We start from the raw sequence: 19,054 nt of genomic DNA on the forward strand, positions 1-19,054 counted from the left end.
ACGTCTGCATCCGATCCTCACTGTTCATCGATGATGCTGATCAGGTATATGAAGGATTCCATCTCTTCCAGAGTTTCTCCATCAAGTTTGATTGAGTTGGTATTCTCCGTGTTGTATTTGAAGATTCCGCTTTCTTCTTTGTATATGTTGAGGCCTACTACTGCAGAGGTTGTTACTACGTTAGTTGACTTCATCTGCATTTGTTGGTGTATATGGGATAGAAAAGCCAGGTCATCTGCGTAATCCAAATCTTCCAATTGATTTCGAGTTGTCCATTGTGTTCCTTGCTTTCCCTCAGATATTAAGGTCATCATAATCCAGTCGACCACCAGAAGAAAGAGGAAGGAGACGAGTAGACTGCCTTGTCTGACCCCGGTCCCTACTGGAAATGCATCTGTCAGCTGTCCTCCATGCACAACTTTGCACTGTAGTCCATCGTATGAGTTCTGGACAATGTTGACAATCTTCTGAGGAACTCCATAGTGTCGAAGAAGTTTCCATAAGAAGCTTCCTGTTCACATTGTCAAACGCCTCATAATCAATGAAGTTGTTGTATAGTGACAAGTTCCACTCAACTATATATCCCTGCCAGATTCTTCATTGTATCATATAACTGTCCCATATTTCCTTCTCTTGAAGATTTTCAGCTGTCGTTTCTCGCTCTTCTATGTATTTCTACTTGTCATATTTAATTCTCATCTTCACTTCCTTGTTTGCTTCTGTGTATTCAGCTTGTGCCTTGATTCTCTCTGCTATTGTTCGGCTGTTGTTAATTGCTGTCTTGTTATTCTTCTTTTCTTGATTCGTGTCTAGGGTTCGTTGAGTTTGTTAGTATCTCACAGGAAGACTGAATTGAACCTTCTTACCTCTGATCCTCCACTTGTCCAGTGTTTCTTTAACATCCGTTTCATCTTAGACACAACCAGGTGGTCAAGTGGTGACCTCAAGCTGTGTCAACTTCTCTCCTTGTTCTCATATCTTCCACTGGCCTTATGAGATTCTTACTGATGCAAATATGATTTATTCCATTCACAGCGGTGTGGTCTGGCGAGATCCATGTAGCTTTGTGTATGCGTTTGTGTGGAAATATTGTACCACCTATAACCAATTTGTTGAATGTACATAGATTTTCAAATCTCTCACCATTTTCATTTCTCTCTCACAGTCTATGTCGGTCCATTATATCTTCATATGCTGTGTCATCCACTCCGACTTTAGCGTTTAGATTTTCAAACAGGATGGTGAGGTCCTTTCTTATGCACTTCTCTATGATTGATTGCAGCCTCTCATAGAACTGCTCATTATCGTCGTCGTTGCTACCAGTGGTGGGTGCATAGTATTGGATGATATTCATTGTGGTTTCCTTTGTTTTGAATGATGCTTTGGTGATTTTGGATCTGTGAGATTCTCATCCAACAAGTGCAGTTCATGTTTCTCTGGACAGCATTAGAGCAACTCCCTGAGTGTATGGAGCACGTTCCTCTTCGTGACCAGAGAACAGAAGCATCTTTTCTGTATCTAACCTTTGCTGTCCGGCTTGTGTCCAATGGGTTTCACTAATTCCAAGTGCCGCAAATTTGTATCTCCTCATTTCCGTTGCTATCTGACTGGTCTTCCCGGTCTCCCACATTGTCCGAACGTTCCACGTACCTATAAAAATTGTTGCTCTGATTGTTGAAATGGGCTTCGGCCTCGTGACTTCCGAAGGATCTCGGCTCTCATCATGAGGCGTCATAATTCTTCTTTCAACACCCAGGGCAGAGTTTGAATGGTTTGATTTGTTTTTTTTAGCAATTTTTTTATACGGGATGAGCTTAAGGACCCAACGCTCAACCCTGCTCCTTCTTGTGGGTTTGGGACCGGCAGTAACTCTAGAAGAGCTACAGGATGAGTTAACAACAGAAGTAGTTGAATTGTTATTAGTAATATAGGACGGTTTGAAACTAGTGATTCATCACAAACAATGGTATATGTTTTAATATAGAACGTGGTAACCAGACCATAGTGTTTCATGTATTGGTCTGTTACATTGCATTAGTCACTAGTTTAGTCACAGCTACAACATTTTTATATCACCATGACTAGGTGACAAATTGTTGAATGGACGTAGAATTCACATTTAAACACCAAACGCGTGAATTTCAGCGAAGGAATCTCTTTTCAAAGAATTTATTGTCAAGCTGTACAATCGTATATGTATATGTATACATGAAAACCTACTACGTATTCGTACAGTGAGAAAATATGAACAATGAATAAATCTGATGATGTAATTGGAAGATTATAATACTAGATTAAGTAATGTAATTATCAACGATAAAATATTGTATGTGTACAAATAAAAAGCCTTTTCAAACTAAGAAGTTAACAATGGATCATGTTAGTGGATTAAGATAATAAAAAATATTTTTTGCTATTATAATTCATGGTAGCAGAGGGGTTAAATGAAATGAAATAATGTCAGAAACAATTATGAATAAAATAATTGGGATATTAGAAATAATTAAACAGAGAAGGGGATACTTTCGAAAACGATATGAAATAATAATAAAGGTCATGGTAAAGACAAGGGTAAGACTTATTCCTTTTGTACGCACATCTCTATCTTCATCTCATGGATGGCAAGAGGTTCTACTGTTTTTAGAAGTTGGATAGGTAGATTTAAACGAATCTTGTAAACAACCTTAAAATGAACCTGTGTATCAGTAGAGTAATTGAAATCGATGAAATACTCATGAATGGAACTACTAACTGCTTTGCTATCACCCTTGTAGAACCACATTAGAACATGTTCTCGTATCTGGGTTGAAAGCAAGCACTGGCTACGGCTTAAGTGCCTTGGCCCACGAGAGTAGGTAAACTGGTAGATACTTTTTATTCGCACAAACACTATCTGTTTTTATTACCATGTACATTGTGTAATCTAGTATCATCACCTCTCGATTACATCATAAAATCTATTCTTCGTTCATATATCCTCATGGAACCAATACTTAAAAAGCTTTCATATATCTATTTATACGATTGTACAGCTTGACAATAAATTTTTCATAAAGAGATCCCATAGCTGAACTTTGTATTTTTTTTAACGATTTAATTTCATGATTCACTGCTCTTATTGACTTACATTTGGAACCAAGTAGATCAATGTATAGATGTATGAGGAATACAGGACATCACTTATATATAATAATATCTATATATTTTGTGTTATAACGTATGCCCTCTTAATATATATGAACGTGCAATTAGAGGAATAACATTAGGATCACTTCAATTTTTTTTTAATAATTTTTTTTTGTCCCCCTTAATCAAAAAATTTTCATCCCATTTTCCAATTTTTTTCAATCCCTTTCGTCCAATGAAATTCCTAGTTGTAAATGCGTTGTAATTGGTTATGTAATTCTTGAAATTCGTATAAAAGCTCTGTACTTATGGATATAGATAATTTTCTTCACAATATGGACGTCAGTAACGTGCAAATTAGAGGCTCTGTTGTTCCTCACGTAGTCACAGAAACGGAAAATGTATTTTTGAATACATTGTATCTGGTAGCGTTTCCATCACTGGAAGCGTTAAAGAGCGCCATTAGAACTTATGAAATAGCAACGTACTGCCATTATGCGGTGAGAGATTCTAATTTCCATGGAGATCGGAAGCCGTATATTAAATTTGTATGTTGGAGAAAGAGCTATAAAACACCAAGCGTTTCTTCGCAGCCGATTAGACGAAGGAGGTAAATTGATTAGTGTTATTATATTGTTCATTGAGGACTTCAATGGACACACAATGTCCGGCCTTCATCTTTTGTAAGTTTCTTGAAGGTTATTGGACTGTTGTTCGTGGGAATGTGCATCACAATCACGAGTGCAATTCCCTGAGGTACGACTGTAACACATGGATGCGCCGATTAACGGGAGCGGAATTGGAATCAGTGAAGCCACTGCTGATATCTGGAACATCAGCATTCAATGTGATACACTACGCTTACCAATCATATGGGAAACGTCTTACAGCTCAAGATGTTTTCAATATGCGTTACAAAGTGTTCTCACAGGCCAACCTTCCTGGTAAGCAATGTGCATATTTATACTATTAACTGTAGGTGATTACGGTAAGTTGAAAAATCACATCACGTCACTTGGTGGCCTTTGTGATTATCAATTGGATGCAGATCATAGTCTGTTGTACTTCTTCTTCGCTACAGCAGACCAGATCAATCTGTGTAACAGGTTTTTAGATGTTGTTGGTTTTGATGGGACATACAAAACCAATAATGAAAACATGTTTCTTTATCACGTGGTGGCTTTGGACATGAATTTCATGGCAATACCTGTTTGTATTGCATTTGTAAGTCGCGAAACATCGACTTTGCTGTCCAGTTTCCTCTCGTTCTTCCGCCAAATGAGTAACAATAGAGAGGTTATCGGTATTGTTACCGACGATTCACCTGCTATAGCTGCTGCCATAACGCAGGTGTATCCCAATTCACACCACCTTTTGTGCCGCGTGCACCTTCTTCGAAATGTCATCAAGAGGGTAAGCTTTCCTTTCTTTACAAATAACCCATTCATCGTATTCGTAGAGGCTACGATCTGATCTTCTTCAAATGTTCTACCGTCTTATGCTAACAAGAAATGTGGAAAGGTAAATCGAAATATGCTTTACAATGTATTGTAGCTTCCAACGGTATGTGTCATTTATCGAAGCAGCAGACGGGAATTTCTATCAATATTTGAGAGATCAGTTATTGTCCAAAAAGCACAAGTGGTCGAACGCTTTTAGACCAGCTGCAATGCTTCTAGATCAAAGCAATACAAATTTCGTTGAGACGACCCATCGAATTTTAAAGTTGCATAAGCTGAACAGAAAAACACCCGTGTTCAGATCGATATTTAGTGTTCTGCTTCGCACTGGATATTGGATAGAAGCTCGAGTTCAAAAGTACTCCACTGAATGCCGTAGCAGGGCTGTGCTGGGTCGCGAGCCTCAACTACGTCGTCTTCAGGAAACACTTACACCTGCTGCATGTAAACTGCTTAAGCGGCACATGCGCATTCCTGTTACTGACTACGTATTGTCGGGGGAGTTTTTCACGGCCGTTGATACTACAGGAACTTACACAGTCTCCAAAAATCCTATTAGTTGTTCCTGTTTCTTTTATGTAGAACACAGAGTCGTATGTCGTCACATCTTGGCATATTGTTCGCACGATAATGTCGAAGTTCACAGAGAAAGCATTGGTGACAGATGGCTGCATTCCAACAGCTTCGTAACCGCAGTAACGATTGACAATGAGTTACAGGTACAAGTCGGGCAGACAAGCGTCCTAACATCGATTCACAACTTATGTCGGCGTATGTCCGCTGAACAGCTGACCGCTGTCCTTAACTATTCTCATCAGTTGCTTAACGATGGAATACCTACTACCATCACAATGCCCGTCGTCCGAAATACCACAGGCACCAACCGTCAACAGAACGTAGATTTGGATGCTACCTTAAATGATGACGAGATGGAAGTAATATCTATGAACTCAGAAGAGTTCACGGACCGAGACAATGAAGAAGACGAACGTGCGCACAATGACCGACTGTGTGATATTTGCCATCTATGTCAGCCGCCCAGTGAACTAGGTGATGGAAGTGCTTGGATTTTTTGTCCATGCAACGCTATGTTTCATTCGTTCTGTGCCTACGACCCAACAGAAGTATCACCTGGGTTCAACTGTCCCATGTGCAGCGCTGTCACGGACTCATAGTGGAGTCATCGATCAGGACCGAAAGAGCTGTGTAGAGACCGAGTAAAGGCCCTTTTCAGGGCCACCCACAATTTGATTTAAATTTTGTTTGAATTTCTTGTTTCCATTTTAAGGAGGAGTCATGAAACCATCAATAATTCATTTTACATTCATATGATTTGGTTAATAGGTACAGTAAAGAAATGTAGTAAGATCAGTTCACTAGTACAACAAGATCTTTTCTATTGCTAAGGTCAAGTGAACAGACACTGATCGGTCATCACAATTCCATAGTAATTAAGCTGTAGATTAATAATTATCATCGCTCACTTTATTACCATGCCAACAGCTTTCCAGGTTTTTCAAATTTACGGTTTCAGTGAACGATTCCGTACAGAAAACAACGTCATATAATGAACATTAATCTGTCGAACAAAAGTTTATGCAAAGGTGTGTACGATCATTCCAATCTCTTTTCACTTAGCTAAGGTAGACGATTGTACTGAGATCAGTTCATTAGTACAACAAGATAATTTGTATTAAGAAGGTCAAGTGAACATACACTGATCATTCATCACAATTCCATAGTAATGAAGATGTAAAATAACTTTTTCTAGATTAATAATAATAAAGTGATTATCGATCACTTTATAATTTTGTCAACAGCTTTTAAGGTTTTTCAAATTTAAGGTTTCAGTAAACGATTCCGTACAGAAAACAACGTCATATAATGAAGACTTACATATCTAACAAGTCATTAATAATAATAATAATAATGGAACATACGAAATGTAATAATAATGTTTCATATGAGATTTATCACTACATAGCAAAAATTCGATACAGTGATGAATGTCATTTAGACATTTGATAAATAAATGTACAGTTTAACTTAACAGATTGAAATACGATATTCTAAATACATAATGGTTACTTGATACAATTGACCTTATTCCACATTAAGTCATATCATTGAAATAGAAATTTATTTCACTAGACATAGGCTTGTTCATTGACACTTCATTCAACCTATATTACACATATGCTTGTCAAAGAAGGTTATTTTTTCAACATTCAGCGATTTACTGTTTGACAGTTTAAGAGTAATTATTATGTCTTTGTGACGGAAAATGTACATAGTTTTTCATTGTTCGTCCAGTATGTTTAACAAAGGAAACTGTTGGATTTGGAAATATAATTTCAGTCTTTCTAATTAATTAACGTTTACAATGTTATTTACTAATGAAAATAAAAAATTCAGATCATTAATTTGAAAGGCTGTGCACTTAAAAAACATTGGCTGTTAACATCACCTGCCAAAAAATATTATGCCCACCTCACAAATACAATTACCGTATTACATGACTGAGTACACTAACATGTCTTTTCGGTGATCATTAATAAGTGATCAACTACAAATAATCTACAGGTCAGCATATTTTATGCTTTGAATGGATTTACAAAAAATCTTGATAACCTTGATATTGCGTTCATTTTCGAAACCTTTTCATAGCTAAACTAATCAACTTTTTGGTATTAAGAATAACGGTTTGCAAAATAACTGAATTATAAAGATTATTTGCTTTTTTCTCAGACATTATTACTAATTTCAGACAGCGTAAAAGTTGCTTCATTTACCCATCTTTTACGGTTAGCGTGACTTCGGCATGACCCATTCACTTTCTCTTTATCATGATTTATTCATATACTTACACGAATATAACGTTTATTAAATGAGCGAACTATGTGTTAAATTAACTTATGGGAATACTTAAACCAAAATGTGTTCACTAATTGTGTATTAAACATTTGACTACCTTTTTTGAAATTCAATAATCACCATTATCAATTATTAATAACAACTGTAAGTTTTTTCAAAAATTAACTTTCAATGATCTACACATTAGTATTACTACTCTTGCCACGACGATAACAGATAACTTTAGTTGCATTTGTACTTCATAAAAAGAAATTACATTCACTAACAGGAGTATAGCAGGGTAATGAAATGGATTTGTTTTTGTTTTTTTCGAAGTTAAAATTTTTTACAAATCTCAGATGGAACAATGCGAAAATAGTTCATTATTGTAAATAATAATCGAATGGAAAAATGTCAATTCTTACATCCAATAAAAGCACTTTATTCTAGTTCGATTTGAACGAATCAAATTGCAAAACTGCACCATTTACAGCCAATTAAAAAATTATTACAGGTGACAAAATGTTTGTTCATTTGCACTTGAGCACACACTTTCAAAAACAAATTCACCAATCACCAATTGCTAAATTTTTTTCATATCCTTTAATTTCCAAGAAAAGGGGGGTAGGGGATTATACGTGCAGTGATTCTAATGTCAACCCAATTAGAGAAGGAGCGAATTTATTGATCGGACGCAAATGATACTTGAAATCGTACGAGCAGTCTTGATTGCGTATAGGCCCTGCTATCTGCCTAGCCCAGCCAGTTGAGTCCAGAACACAAATAACAGCCTCGGCAATATGAATCATTATTTACAAACACACTGGGTTTTTATACAAACCAAAGTAATCAATAAACTGATTATAACTCAAGAATCGTATGATAATAAGTCAAAGGTCAAAATAAAGCTAATGATAAGAGAAATACGAATATGAATAGTTCAGTTACATAATAATTGTACAATAGGAAATAGGCATATTACATTGATCCATAAATAGACCTAAAAGTTACCATTCGTAATTCACCGGGGGATATAACATTTTGCTTTTCCGTTAATAATGAATATATGCATAGAAACGTTTAAAATTTCAAAATAATGCCTCAGATATTTAGCAGTTGCTTCTCAATTTCCTATATTTTTTGGAACCAACAATTTTGTGCTCAATGTGCTGTCTTTTAATAGTTTCAAACTCAATAGCTGAACTTTGCGTACGGAACTTTGTAACTTCTTGGAAGTTTGAAACAAATTAGATAATACAATTTACTGATTATAGTTCATTTTGAAATCTATAGTACTATATATTTACATTGTTTTAGTAAATTAGCTGCTTATGCTTGGCAATGAACCATTATGATAATGACATGTAACATTGACTCCTAGAAAGCATATTAAAGTAAATTATGTACTTTACGCTTAATTTATGTATAGGAATACACGTGACTTGAGATTTTAAGAAACTTCTAGAAAAGACCCTGGCGTAAGTTATAAAAGATAAATGTCTACAAATTCTAGTTCACTGCACAATGTAACAAAATAGTATTCCTTACATAGTTATTCTTAATCACTGAATAATATTTTTTTCTCATTTATTCCTAATATTATTGTAACTTATATTGTATCATAGTTTATGTAGGCTAAATACATGCAATAAACATTAAGAACAAACACGTTCTACACGTACAACTTTATAATTTATACAAAGTATCATAATAGTATACCCTTCACTCTTTTTTTAAAGATTTCACGTCACTCGAATTATAATGGTCTTATAAAAGTAGACATTAAGAATACATAAAATAATTTCGATTTATAATCTATTGTACGTTTATAGTTTTTCAGTTAATTTTGAACGTTAGCAACTAAGTTTTCTTCATTAAAATCTTTTCAATCATCTTGTAATTATAAATTATAGACAATAATAAAAATTATAAGTGATGAATTAAAAATAGCAAAAAAATTTTTTTTTGGTATTTCAAATACTTGTCTCTTTTTTATTATTTTAAACAAACGTTAAAGTTTGGATAAAAAAAGTCGGAGTGAAATTTTGAATTCATGTGCCTTTTCAAGGTTCTTTTCTTTCATAGTGACACATATGTATTGGAAAAGATTGTTAGATTAGCATATCAGCATTATTTTACATATTTTCATAAGTATTGTAATCTATCATTAGAAAAGTAATTTAAGTAAAACATTATGTAAGAATTGTAGTGAATTATAGATACTTATCAAAAGCAAGACTCTCCGATACAATACAATATGCACCATTCGAATTACACTTGACGAAGAAGCTTTGGAGGATGTGGAAACCTTTACATATCTGGGCAGTATCATTGATGAACACGGTGGATCAGATGCAGATGTGAGGGCGAGGATCGGCAAAGCAAGAGCAGCATATTTACAACTGAAGAACATCTGGAACTCGAAACAATTGTCAACCAACACCAAGATCAGAATTTTCAATACAAATATCGAAACAGTTCTACTGTATGGGGCGGAGACGTGGAGAACTACGAAGTCCACCATCCAGAAAATTCAGGTGTTTATCAACAGTTGTCTATGCAAAATACTTCGGATCCGTTGGCCAGACACTGTCAGTAACAACCTAGTGTGGGAGAGAACAAACCAGATTCCAGCGGAGGAAGAAATCAGGAAGAAGTGCTGGAAGTGGATAGGATACACATTAAGGAAATCATCCAACTGCGTCACAAGGCAAGCCCTCACATGGAATCCTGAAGGTCAAAGGAGAAGAGGAAGACCAATGAACACATTACGCCGAAAAATGGAGACAAACATGAGAAGAATGAAGAACAATTGGATAGAACTAGAAAGGAAGGCCTAGGACAGAGTGGGTTGGAGAAAGCTGGTCGGCGGCCTATGCTCCATTGGGAGTAACAAGCGAAAGTAAGTAAGTAATAGATACTTATCAGATGACTACATTTAATGTGATTAATTTTTAAGTGGTACCATCTGTAGGACGTCTTATGAATATAAAGAATAAATCAAATTAGTACCTTTCAACGGTTTACCAACAAAGCAATATGTTGTAAATACCTAGTGTTGTACAAAAATAGTAATTCTAGGTAATAGTACATTTATTTAACTATAAAATATCAATAAGAACATATAAGTGAAGCCTACTATCTATTTACACTTAACAAAAATAAATAAAGTCTAATCTTTTGAGGTCATAGGGATGGGTAATAACCCATGTCAAAAGAGAACGTTTTGTATGTGAATATAATAAGAAAAAAAAGCATGTCGTTATGTAACAAACGTTAAAATAAACTAAGTCAAATAGTATAGCGTTATGCATATGACATCATAAGAAATATTTGAGAAATGTAATAAATTCAGAATGGTACATTTTATTTTTGTACAGTCAGTTAACGTATTATCGTAGACAAATTACAAGATATGAAATCGTTACGTAATGAATATAGGATGAACTAAAATGAAGTTTTTGATAAATAATTTCTATTTCCGTAATCATCAAGTTGAATACCGTTCCGAAATATGTTTACAACATTTATATTATTGATGTTGTATGATGTCAATATATCCCGTTACACTAAAGCCATGAAAAAGATATGCAATCATTGAAGCAAACAAAGGAGATTTGTACATTATTCAATGTTTGTAGGAGACTACAGCACGGAAATTAATTTTCAAATACTATCTATATACAAGATTTTAGAGGTTTGAGCCGAAAAAAAATCCCCTTTTGACTTGGAGAGACATATAAAGGACCTACAGGTCAACAGTAACCGAGCATGAAATCTCTTTCATTTATCAATCTGAAAATCTGGTAAAGTAAATGACAAAAGTTGAATTATGCTCATTGTTACGTAAACACCTTTTATTTTTCTAGTTGGTATCATCGGAGAAAACTTGTATATACTTATTTTTCATTAAAATACGTCACTTTGCATTAACATAATTTCATTTTACTGGTTTCATAATTTTCAAATTTAGGTATCCTCTGCCAAGTCGATACTTATTATCACTAAAAGCATTTCGTAGAAGGCAAACATACGGCTACAAACGCTCTTGCAGAGAACCGACGCAAACGAGTACTATTCTCTGCCAGACAGATGAACATCTAAACTACCATGGAGATGAAAAACAGAAGACGTATTTTTACGAAAGGTCTCTTAATGATCAATGTGGACGTAATGTAAGTTTTTTCAACTGTAAAACGTGATGAATAATGCTGATTTCTAATGATTCTTATCTTTTCAGAATGCTGTGTTTACCTGTTGATGATTTCCTCACTACTGATTTGAACACAGCAACCTTTTACTTGATGCAAAGTATTTATACTTTTAGTAACTTTAGATCTGACTCCAAGTAGATAATTTGCTGCTTATCGTTATCATGTCATACATGTCTCCAATCCTCGCATATAACTATCGACTTAAATAACAGAATCAAATACGAGAATGGATCTCAAATACTCATATTTTGTACCATTGTTGATCGGATAGCGAAGCAAAACAAAATGACGAGCAATAGGAGAGGCGAATAAGTCAACTCAATTTAACCATGCAGGAACCGATATTTATAGTCAGACAAATATACGTTCCAGACATGTGATCAGTAGATAGGAAATGCACACATGCGCTTACCTAAAAGCAGTCAATGTCGATAAGTGAGTAATTAACAAGATCAAAAATGTGACTTGAGAAGAATGAATAGACTGGTTTGTTCAGAGTCTAGAATAAGCTATGTAGGCTCGACATAGGTCCAGACCCTACATATATTATATAGTCTAAATGTATACTTGTTTACTTCTTTATGCTATGGATTAAATCACAAGAATGTGTGGATCGACTTAAGAAAATGAAACGTATTTAACTTACTTATATTTTATTTCAGAATCCTTTTCACAGATGTACACTATTGTATAACTTAATTAAGACAAGTTAGCTGTTCAGTTATCCCATGACTAAGTCAAGTGTAAGATGGAGATGATCATTCGAGATGTAAATAGGTAGAGCATTAGAACTTGATTACAAATAATGACTGTTACAATTGGATGTAATCATTCTTATCAAACTATTTTAGTTTAATTCACTGAATATACTAAACCTATATTCTATTTCTATGGTAACGTCAATCATCATTGGGATCAAGCTTTATTATAATGCTTTTCGATAAATAACAACGTATTATACATAATAAACAATCTTCTATCGAAAACAACCTGGGAAATAAGTTACTATTTTAATAAAAAAATCAGTGAACAGACGATATACAAATAACGAAGTCTGTATATATTAGTTTTGTTTTGTAAACGATAGATTAAATCTCTTCATAAAAGTACATAATTGCAAAAAAAGGAAACGTGACTATATGTTCGATAGGAAATGTGGAATAGTTTGTTTTCTTCAGCCAACGATATTATACAAACATGCTTTAATTCATCTTCATATTATGCAACAGAGAAAAGAAATAAGGGTAGATATTCGTTAGAATGAATTAAATATTCTATTTTATATTAAATGCAAGACAGAAGAATGTAAATTAGCTGTAAACCAGTTTATGTAGTCCAGTGCTTGTCCAGTACTTCCAGGTTTTCCATGGTGGTCTAGCTTCAATTAACTCATGATTTCAACTATACATAAACAAAAATTACTAAAATTCTCCACAAAATACCCCCCTAATACTGGATATCATGGATAAATTATTTCTTCCACATATTACAGATTAGATGACATGAATGACATTAGTCACACGATTTGTATTTTAAAGAGAAACAATTAACAGTTTATGATTGTTTGTGCTGAAATCAATTTATAAAATTAATTGCCAATTTTTACAACCTACATCATTAGTTTATTTATTTTCATCTCCATGTCAATATAGCAATTTTAAAATGGCGCCTGTTTATATACATGTATATACATTCCTAAATGAAAAGATATTGCTTTCAAAGTACATTCAATATTTTGGTTTTAGACGAAGAATCATCAATCTTAACAAGCTTTTCATACTCACTAATCTTATTTATTTTCTTGTTTGAAATGGCACTTTGAATTCAAATGAGATTTATGAATAAAAAAGCTGGAAACTAAAATTATTTTGACTTTTGGGTTTTTCACTGTCTCCTTACTACTTATGTTGATTATTCATAGTTTGAATACGCTTTTTAAAATTCAGGAAAACATTTTACACCATTAGGGGATCTTATTTAGACAACCACTGAATAATAGGAAGCATTGAACAGTTCTCTCATCATAGTAAAGGTCTCTACAGAAGTGATTACACATTAACTTACCAGGGTTCAATCCCGAAATCTTCAGGTATCATGGTAAAACTTAACGTTTATGCCATTAGTATAAGGTATTTTATATTTCTAATGTCACTCAGCATGTAATATTGCACAATCATCTTCCACTCCCACTAATGGGTCACTTCGTAATGTCGACTAAAAAATTTCAACAATCTCCACGAATGCGTTATACTAATCATCACTTAATCACTGGTATCTCATTTAAGTTAGTATCTCTTGAAGTTTTAGTGAAAAACCCTTACGATTTTGAGTCTCAGGTAGTTACTCAACATTAAAATTGGAAGATAGTTGGACATTGTCACGAACTGACTGATGTTACAAGTGTTAAAGATTGGGTTTTGACTCAGAAGTCTGAATGATGAACTGTTACCACAAAATACAAGAAATATGGTTTCCATCCCTAAAGTAGCCTTCATGTGCACAGCTGAGAAACCCCATAGTATTACGAAAACAGCTGTCCAGTGATTCCATAATTTTATTACTTGTTAAACCAAGATGCTCTCACATTATAAAACACAGGATTAAAAAGTCTCCACAAAATGTCAACAGTATAAAGACTAATTCCTGTTTTTATTTCTCAGAAAATACAAGTTTTACTCATGTTATTAAATGTAAATGATTAACGATTTCGATGTATTTTTGATGACAACCATATCCATATTAAAGTTATAATTGCTTTGTATTAAAGATTAATTTGATTATGTTCTATTGAACAATTTTTATGTTGTTCAAACTCTTATTTCTACCGTTAGAAGTATTAATTCTATTTCGACTCATATTTGTATAACAGTTAAATTCGTTGATGGAGAAGATTTGTAGCTCTACCCGAAGTTTGTACTGATAATGTCGTTTAGAACAGCGATAAAAGCTCAACGACCAAACTATTCAGCTCAGAGAACAAAACTCCATCAAAAGTTAAATTCGTTACATGACCAAGTTTGATATAAGGTGTTTAATAAACATAAAATATAAATTTTATATAACATCCATATCCAAATAACTGATAATCATTTAAGTGTTTTTTTAATAAGATAATGGAATAAAATGAGTGTGTACATATATTTTAATGCTATTTTTAATAAACCTGTAAAAGAGATGAACTTAAGGCTATGATAACTTCTAACGTAAGTCTATGGACAGAAATGGTTCTACTTTTTTGATAGCTTAAACTCATTTGATAACAAATTAATAGATGATGGGAACGTGTAGGAGTAATCAACATCGACATATATAAATAGATGTAAAAGCAGTTAGGAATAAGTAGAAAATGCGGTTAGAAATTGGACGTTATCTAGGTTATTAAACATTCATTCCCTATAAATGAGATGAAGATATGTCTCTAATTGCCACTATACGCAAAACCAGACTTGTAATATTACTTAAAAAATGTGCTAGATAATGGGGAACGGTTCAAAATATCTCAATCAATTACAAAGAGTATTTACTTAAAATCAAATCTAATCAGGTTGAGTTGCAAATTTTTTATATCCTGTTGTTTTAAGGCCAAAACAAAATAACTCCAAATATTATATCTAGTAACTCGGTAAAGAGATTACTGATGTGGTTAATACTCATACAAATTTCATAATCGTATGAATTATTGACTATCAGTCACTCGTACAAGATTTTACTTTGAAATTTCACTTACACTAAATACATAATATAATGTAGTGTCGGTTGCTATGCAAGTCCACAGCATATTCTAGCTTCCGGACAGGCCAATCTATTCATTCATGTCAAGTCACATTTTTGATCTTGTTAACTATTCACTTATCAACCTTTACTGTTTTTAGGTAAGCGTATGTGTGCATTTCTTATCTTACTCGTCACATGTCTGAAACTTATTTTTGTCTGACTATGAATATCGATTCATTCTTGGTTAAATTGAATTGACTCACTCGCCTTTCCCATTGCTCGTCATTTTGTTTTGCATTGTTTTCCGACCAACGACTGTAGAAAATACGCGTATTCGAAATTCATTCTCATATTTGACTTATTTAATTCCTTTATTCACTAACATGATTCAATCCAAGGGTAATATATGAGGATTGGTGTCAATCTGTAACTATCGTTCGGCAATAAAGATAACACGATGGAACTGGAATCAAATCTCGGACCACTAAAATAACTTACTTTCGTTGAAAATAACTGTAAATTTAATTTTTCCTGATGTCTTTGAGTTTGAAAACGTGGAATATATTTTTGGGATATGAACAGAATAAATTTCGGTTAAGTATTGGTTGTGATTCAAATGGTATTTATTTACGGTACAATTTGAGGACTAAATGTTGTATACTACCTAAATGTTTCACACAAATAACAAAGGTTATTTCATCAACTTTTAAAAATGGTTACTTTAATTAACAGTAATCTAAATAGTAACCTGTTATATCGAGTGAGTGATTGCGTGCGCGCTCTGATTATTATGTGACGTGATGATCCCCGCCAATTAGAGAGGAGTGAATTATCGATCACAGCAATGATACACAATAGCCGTACTTATCAGTCCTGTTTTCTGCCTAGCCCAGCCAGTTAAGTTCAGAACACCAATAACAGCCTCTGCAATATCAATCATTATTCTCAAATATACTGGGTTTATATACCAACCAGACTGACCACATCGTACCATGAAATAGAAAATAAAATTTGTACAAGATTTGGCTAAATGTGACTGTGAATAGGGGGAACAGCAATTAATGGACTGGGGATAACTCAAGAATGGTAAGTCGTATAATGATAGTTCATAAGTCAAAATAAAGCTTATGATAAGAGAAACACGAATACGAATAGTTTAGCGTAACCAGTTTTCATTTTGACCAAATCTATAAAAACAATGAGCTCAATAATTATTCACTTCGTTCTTCAACGGGTTACAGTTTGAATTAATAACTTATTACCAAAAGTGTAGGAAACTCTCTCAACTAACACAACACATATTATGATTCATAATCAAATTGACAAAATACAATAACATCTTTAGTAACATTTCTATGATTTAACAAAATTAATTTTAATGGACAAAATAGAAAAAAACACTCAGTTATAAGTATTTATGAGCTTATAAGTCAGTTTACGGAAATTATTTCATATAAACTAACTTTACCATAGTAAAACAAAAAAAAAACAATTATCTATCTACTCGTACGCAAACTGTCAGTCATTTATTTCTTACACCAAAATATATCCATTTATCAACTAAGAAATCTCCAATATTTAACAGAAGACAATACAGAAGATGAAGAAGATGATGGAGAAGATGAAGAAAAAGAAAAAAAAAACAACATTCACATGAAATTCACAAAACTTAATATTAAATCAACAACAATAAAAAAATAACAAAAACGACATTTTCAATTTTAGGAAAACCGTGAGAAACACGCCACATCCATTATTGTTATAAGAGGCAGAATATGTTTAAAAGGTTTTTTGGAAAAACTAAATTTTTGTTTAGTATAGAATTTCTAATAATTTTTACTGGAACGATCTACTGAATGATTATAAGTAGTTTAAATTCTCTGATTTATCATGAGCTCGGTAGGAGTTCACTATGTGATCATATGTTATTCCATGTTGTAGAATGTTTCTGCAGTCTTTGGAATAAAGATTTCATATAACATAAGTTTTAAGTGATTCATGTGGAAATTCTTTTTTCACTGTATCAAGTCATTAGTTGAAATAGAACGTTTGAAAGTTCAATATAAATAGGCGGTTTAAAACCTCGAGTCAATAAGAAAATATTTTCAGTGGCACATAATTTTGTGGATAACAAATGTGTCTAAAGTCTATACAACCCTCAGAATTTCAAGTTTTGCTGACATAAGCAATTACTATTTCTCAGTCACTCAAGCCATGAAATGTATTAATAACATACGAATTAGTAAACAGTTGATTGTTGAACTTTCACCTTAATTATAAATAGAAAGGAAATAACTTAATAGACTTCAGATTGAATGTGGTGAGATCAAAAGATGTTTAAATAACAATGAAGATTGAATAGACAATAATGTCAAAATACGTTCTTTCTAATGAAAGACAAATAACTTCCTCTCATTATCAAAATATTTTGTATACTACTGAGGGAATCTTTAAAATTATTGTCACTATATCTGCTTGGTAAATGGTATCAATGTTAAACTCTAAATTCAGTCTTTAAAAATATGAGATATTACATTTGTAATTATTTCAGAAGTTAAAGAATCAATAATTTAGTTTCTACAAAAAAACATTAATACCACCCACAGAATAGCTTAGCTAATAGCTATTATAGGACAGTCATTCCATTAGTCTAGTTTTCATGATAAATTCAGTTATATGGCATCGCGATTTTGAAAAATGCATTTTTTTTATAAATTGTTAATAAGATGGACATAGTTTTTTTTACACCATCCAAATCCCTTATGAATTACCATAAACCGAAGTTGATACGGTATAACTTAGTAAGTTGTAACTTTTTTAGTTGATATTCATTTGTTCTGATCACTTTTACAAAACTGGCTGTAAAACTTCAAATAAATTATGATCATATTTCAAATGAAACAAAATCGTTTCATTTTTTAATTTACAATCAAATAGAAATAGTTAATGATAATAATAATATCTAGATTGTCATAATTCGGTGAATCTGTCAAAAATGGCTTCGGCTTTCAAATTGTCAGAAATGGTGATTTACTTCTCACTAACAAAAATGAGTAAAAACGTCTATAGACAAATATTACAATTCTCATTTTGTCGAACACAACTTGAGTTATTGAAAATGTAGCTTACATTTGTTATACGGAAAACGCCAATAATAAAAAAAAATAAGTAATGGTTAAATGTAGATTGTTCAAAAAGTCAATTTTATGGCATTCTATTAACCTGTCTCGTTTTTTTCCTCAGGAAAATATGCAAATAATCAAATCACTTTACAGAAATCGATTTTTTTGTGTAATATAAAGTTTTTGTCCACTGTAATGACATTTTTTTTGGGGGGGGGTCCATTATAATAAGCGTTTGGCAATTTGTACGTCTAATCATTCATTTAAATTGTATTGATGGTGAGTTCCATAACAATCATGTTCATAGAGAATTTGTAAATTGTAACTATCAGTTATAAGTAATTAGAGTCCATCAGCATTCATTATCTAACTGCACAGCAATAAGTGGGATTTTAATTATTTTCAATAAACTCACTGTTTGCAATATTATTGCAACACTTACGTGAGTGATCTAAGATATAACTAGACATTCATGAATAAAGTAAATTATCGAACTACTTAGCCAGTTTATTTTATTATTATTCTGACAAAAAGACGTACTTAATTTCCATTGGGAAGCCTACAC

At 33.0% G+C, this 19,054-nt stretch overlaps 2 protein-coding genes across 2 annotated transcripts in view; both read left to right on the forward strand.

Moving 5' to 3' along the window:
• Smp_148740 (hypothetical protein) overlaps positions 1-19,054 on the forward strand; it is a gene marked incomplete at both ends in the record, with an annotated part of 153,904 nt that overhangs the window by 19,591 nt on the left and 115,259 nt on the right. The window contains one exon of the mRNA XM_018794744.1: positions 11,413-11,614. Coding sequence (XP_018649125.1) covers positions 11,413-11,614 — 202 coding nt within the window. The remainder of the gene's footprint in view (positions 1-11,412; positions 11,615-19,054) is intronic.
• Positions 4,670-5,788, forward strand: Smp_113310 (hypothetical protein; the record flags this gene model as incomplete). Its single annotated transcript, XM_018794745.1, has 1 exon — positions 4,670-5,788. The coding sequence occupies one exon, from the start codon at positions 4,670-4,672 to the stop codon at positions 5,759-5,761; it is 1,092 nt and encodes a 363-aa protein (XP_018649126.1). The 3' UTR covers positions 5,762-5,788.

The sequence above is a fragment of the Schistosoma mansoni genome, chromosome 1 (assembly GCF_000237925.1).
Source record: "Schistosoma mansoni strain Puerto Rico chromosome 1, complete genome".
NCBI classification, from domain to species: domain Eukaryota; kingdom Metazoa; phylum Platyhelminthes; class Trematoda; order Strigeidida; family Schistosomatidae; genus Schistosoma; species Schistosoma mansoni.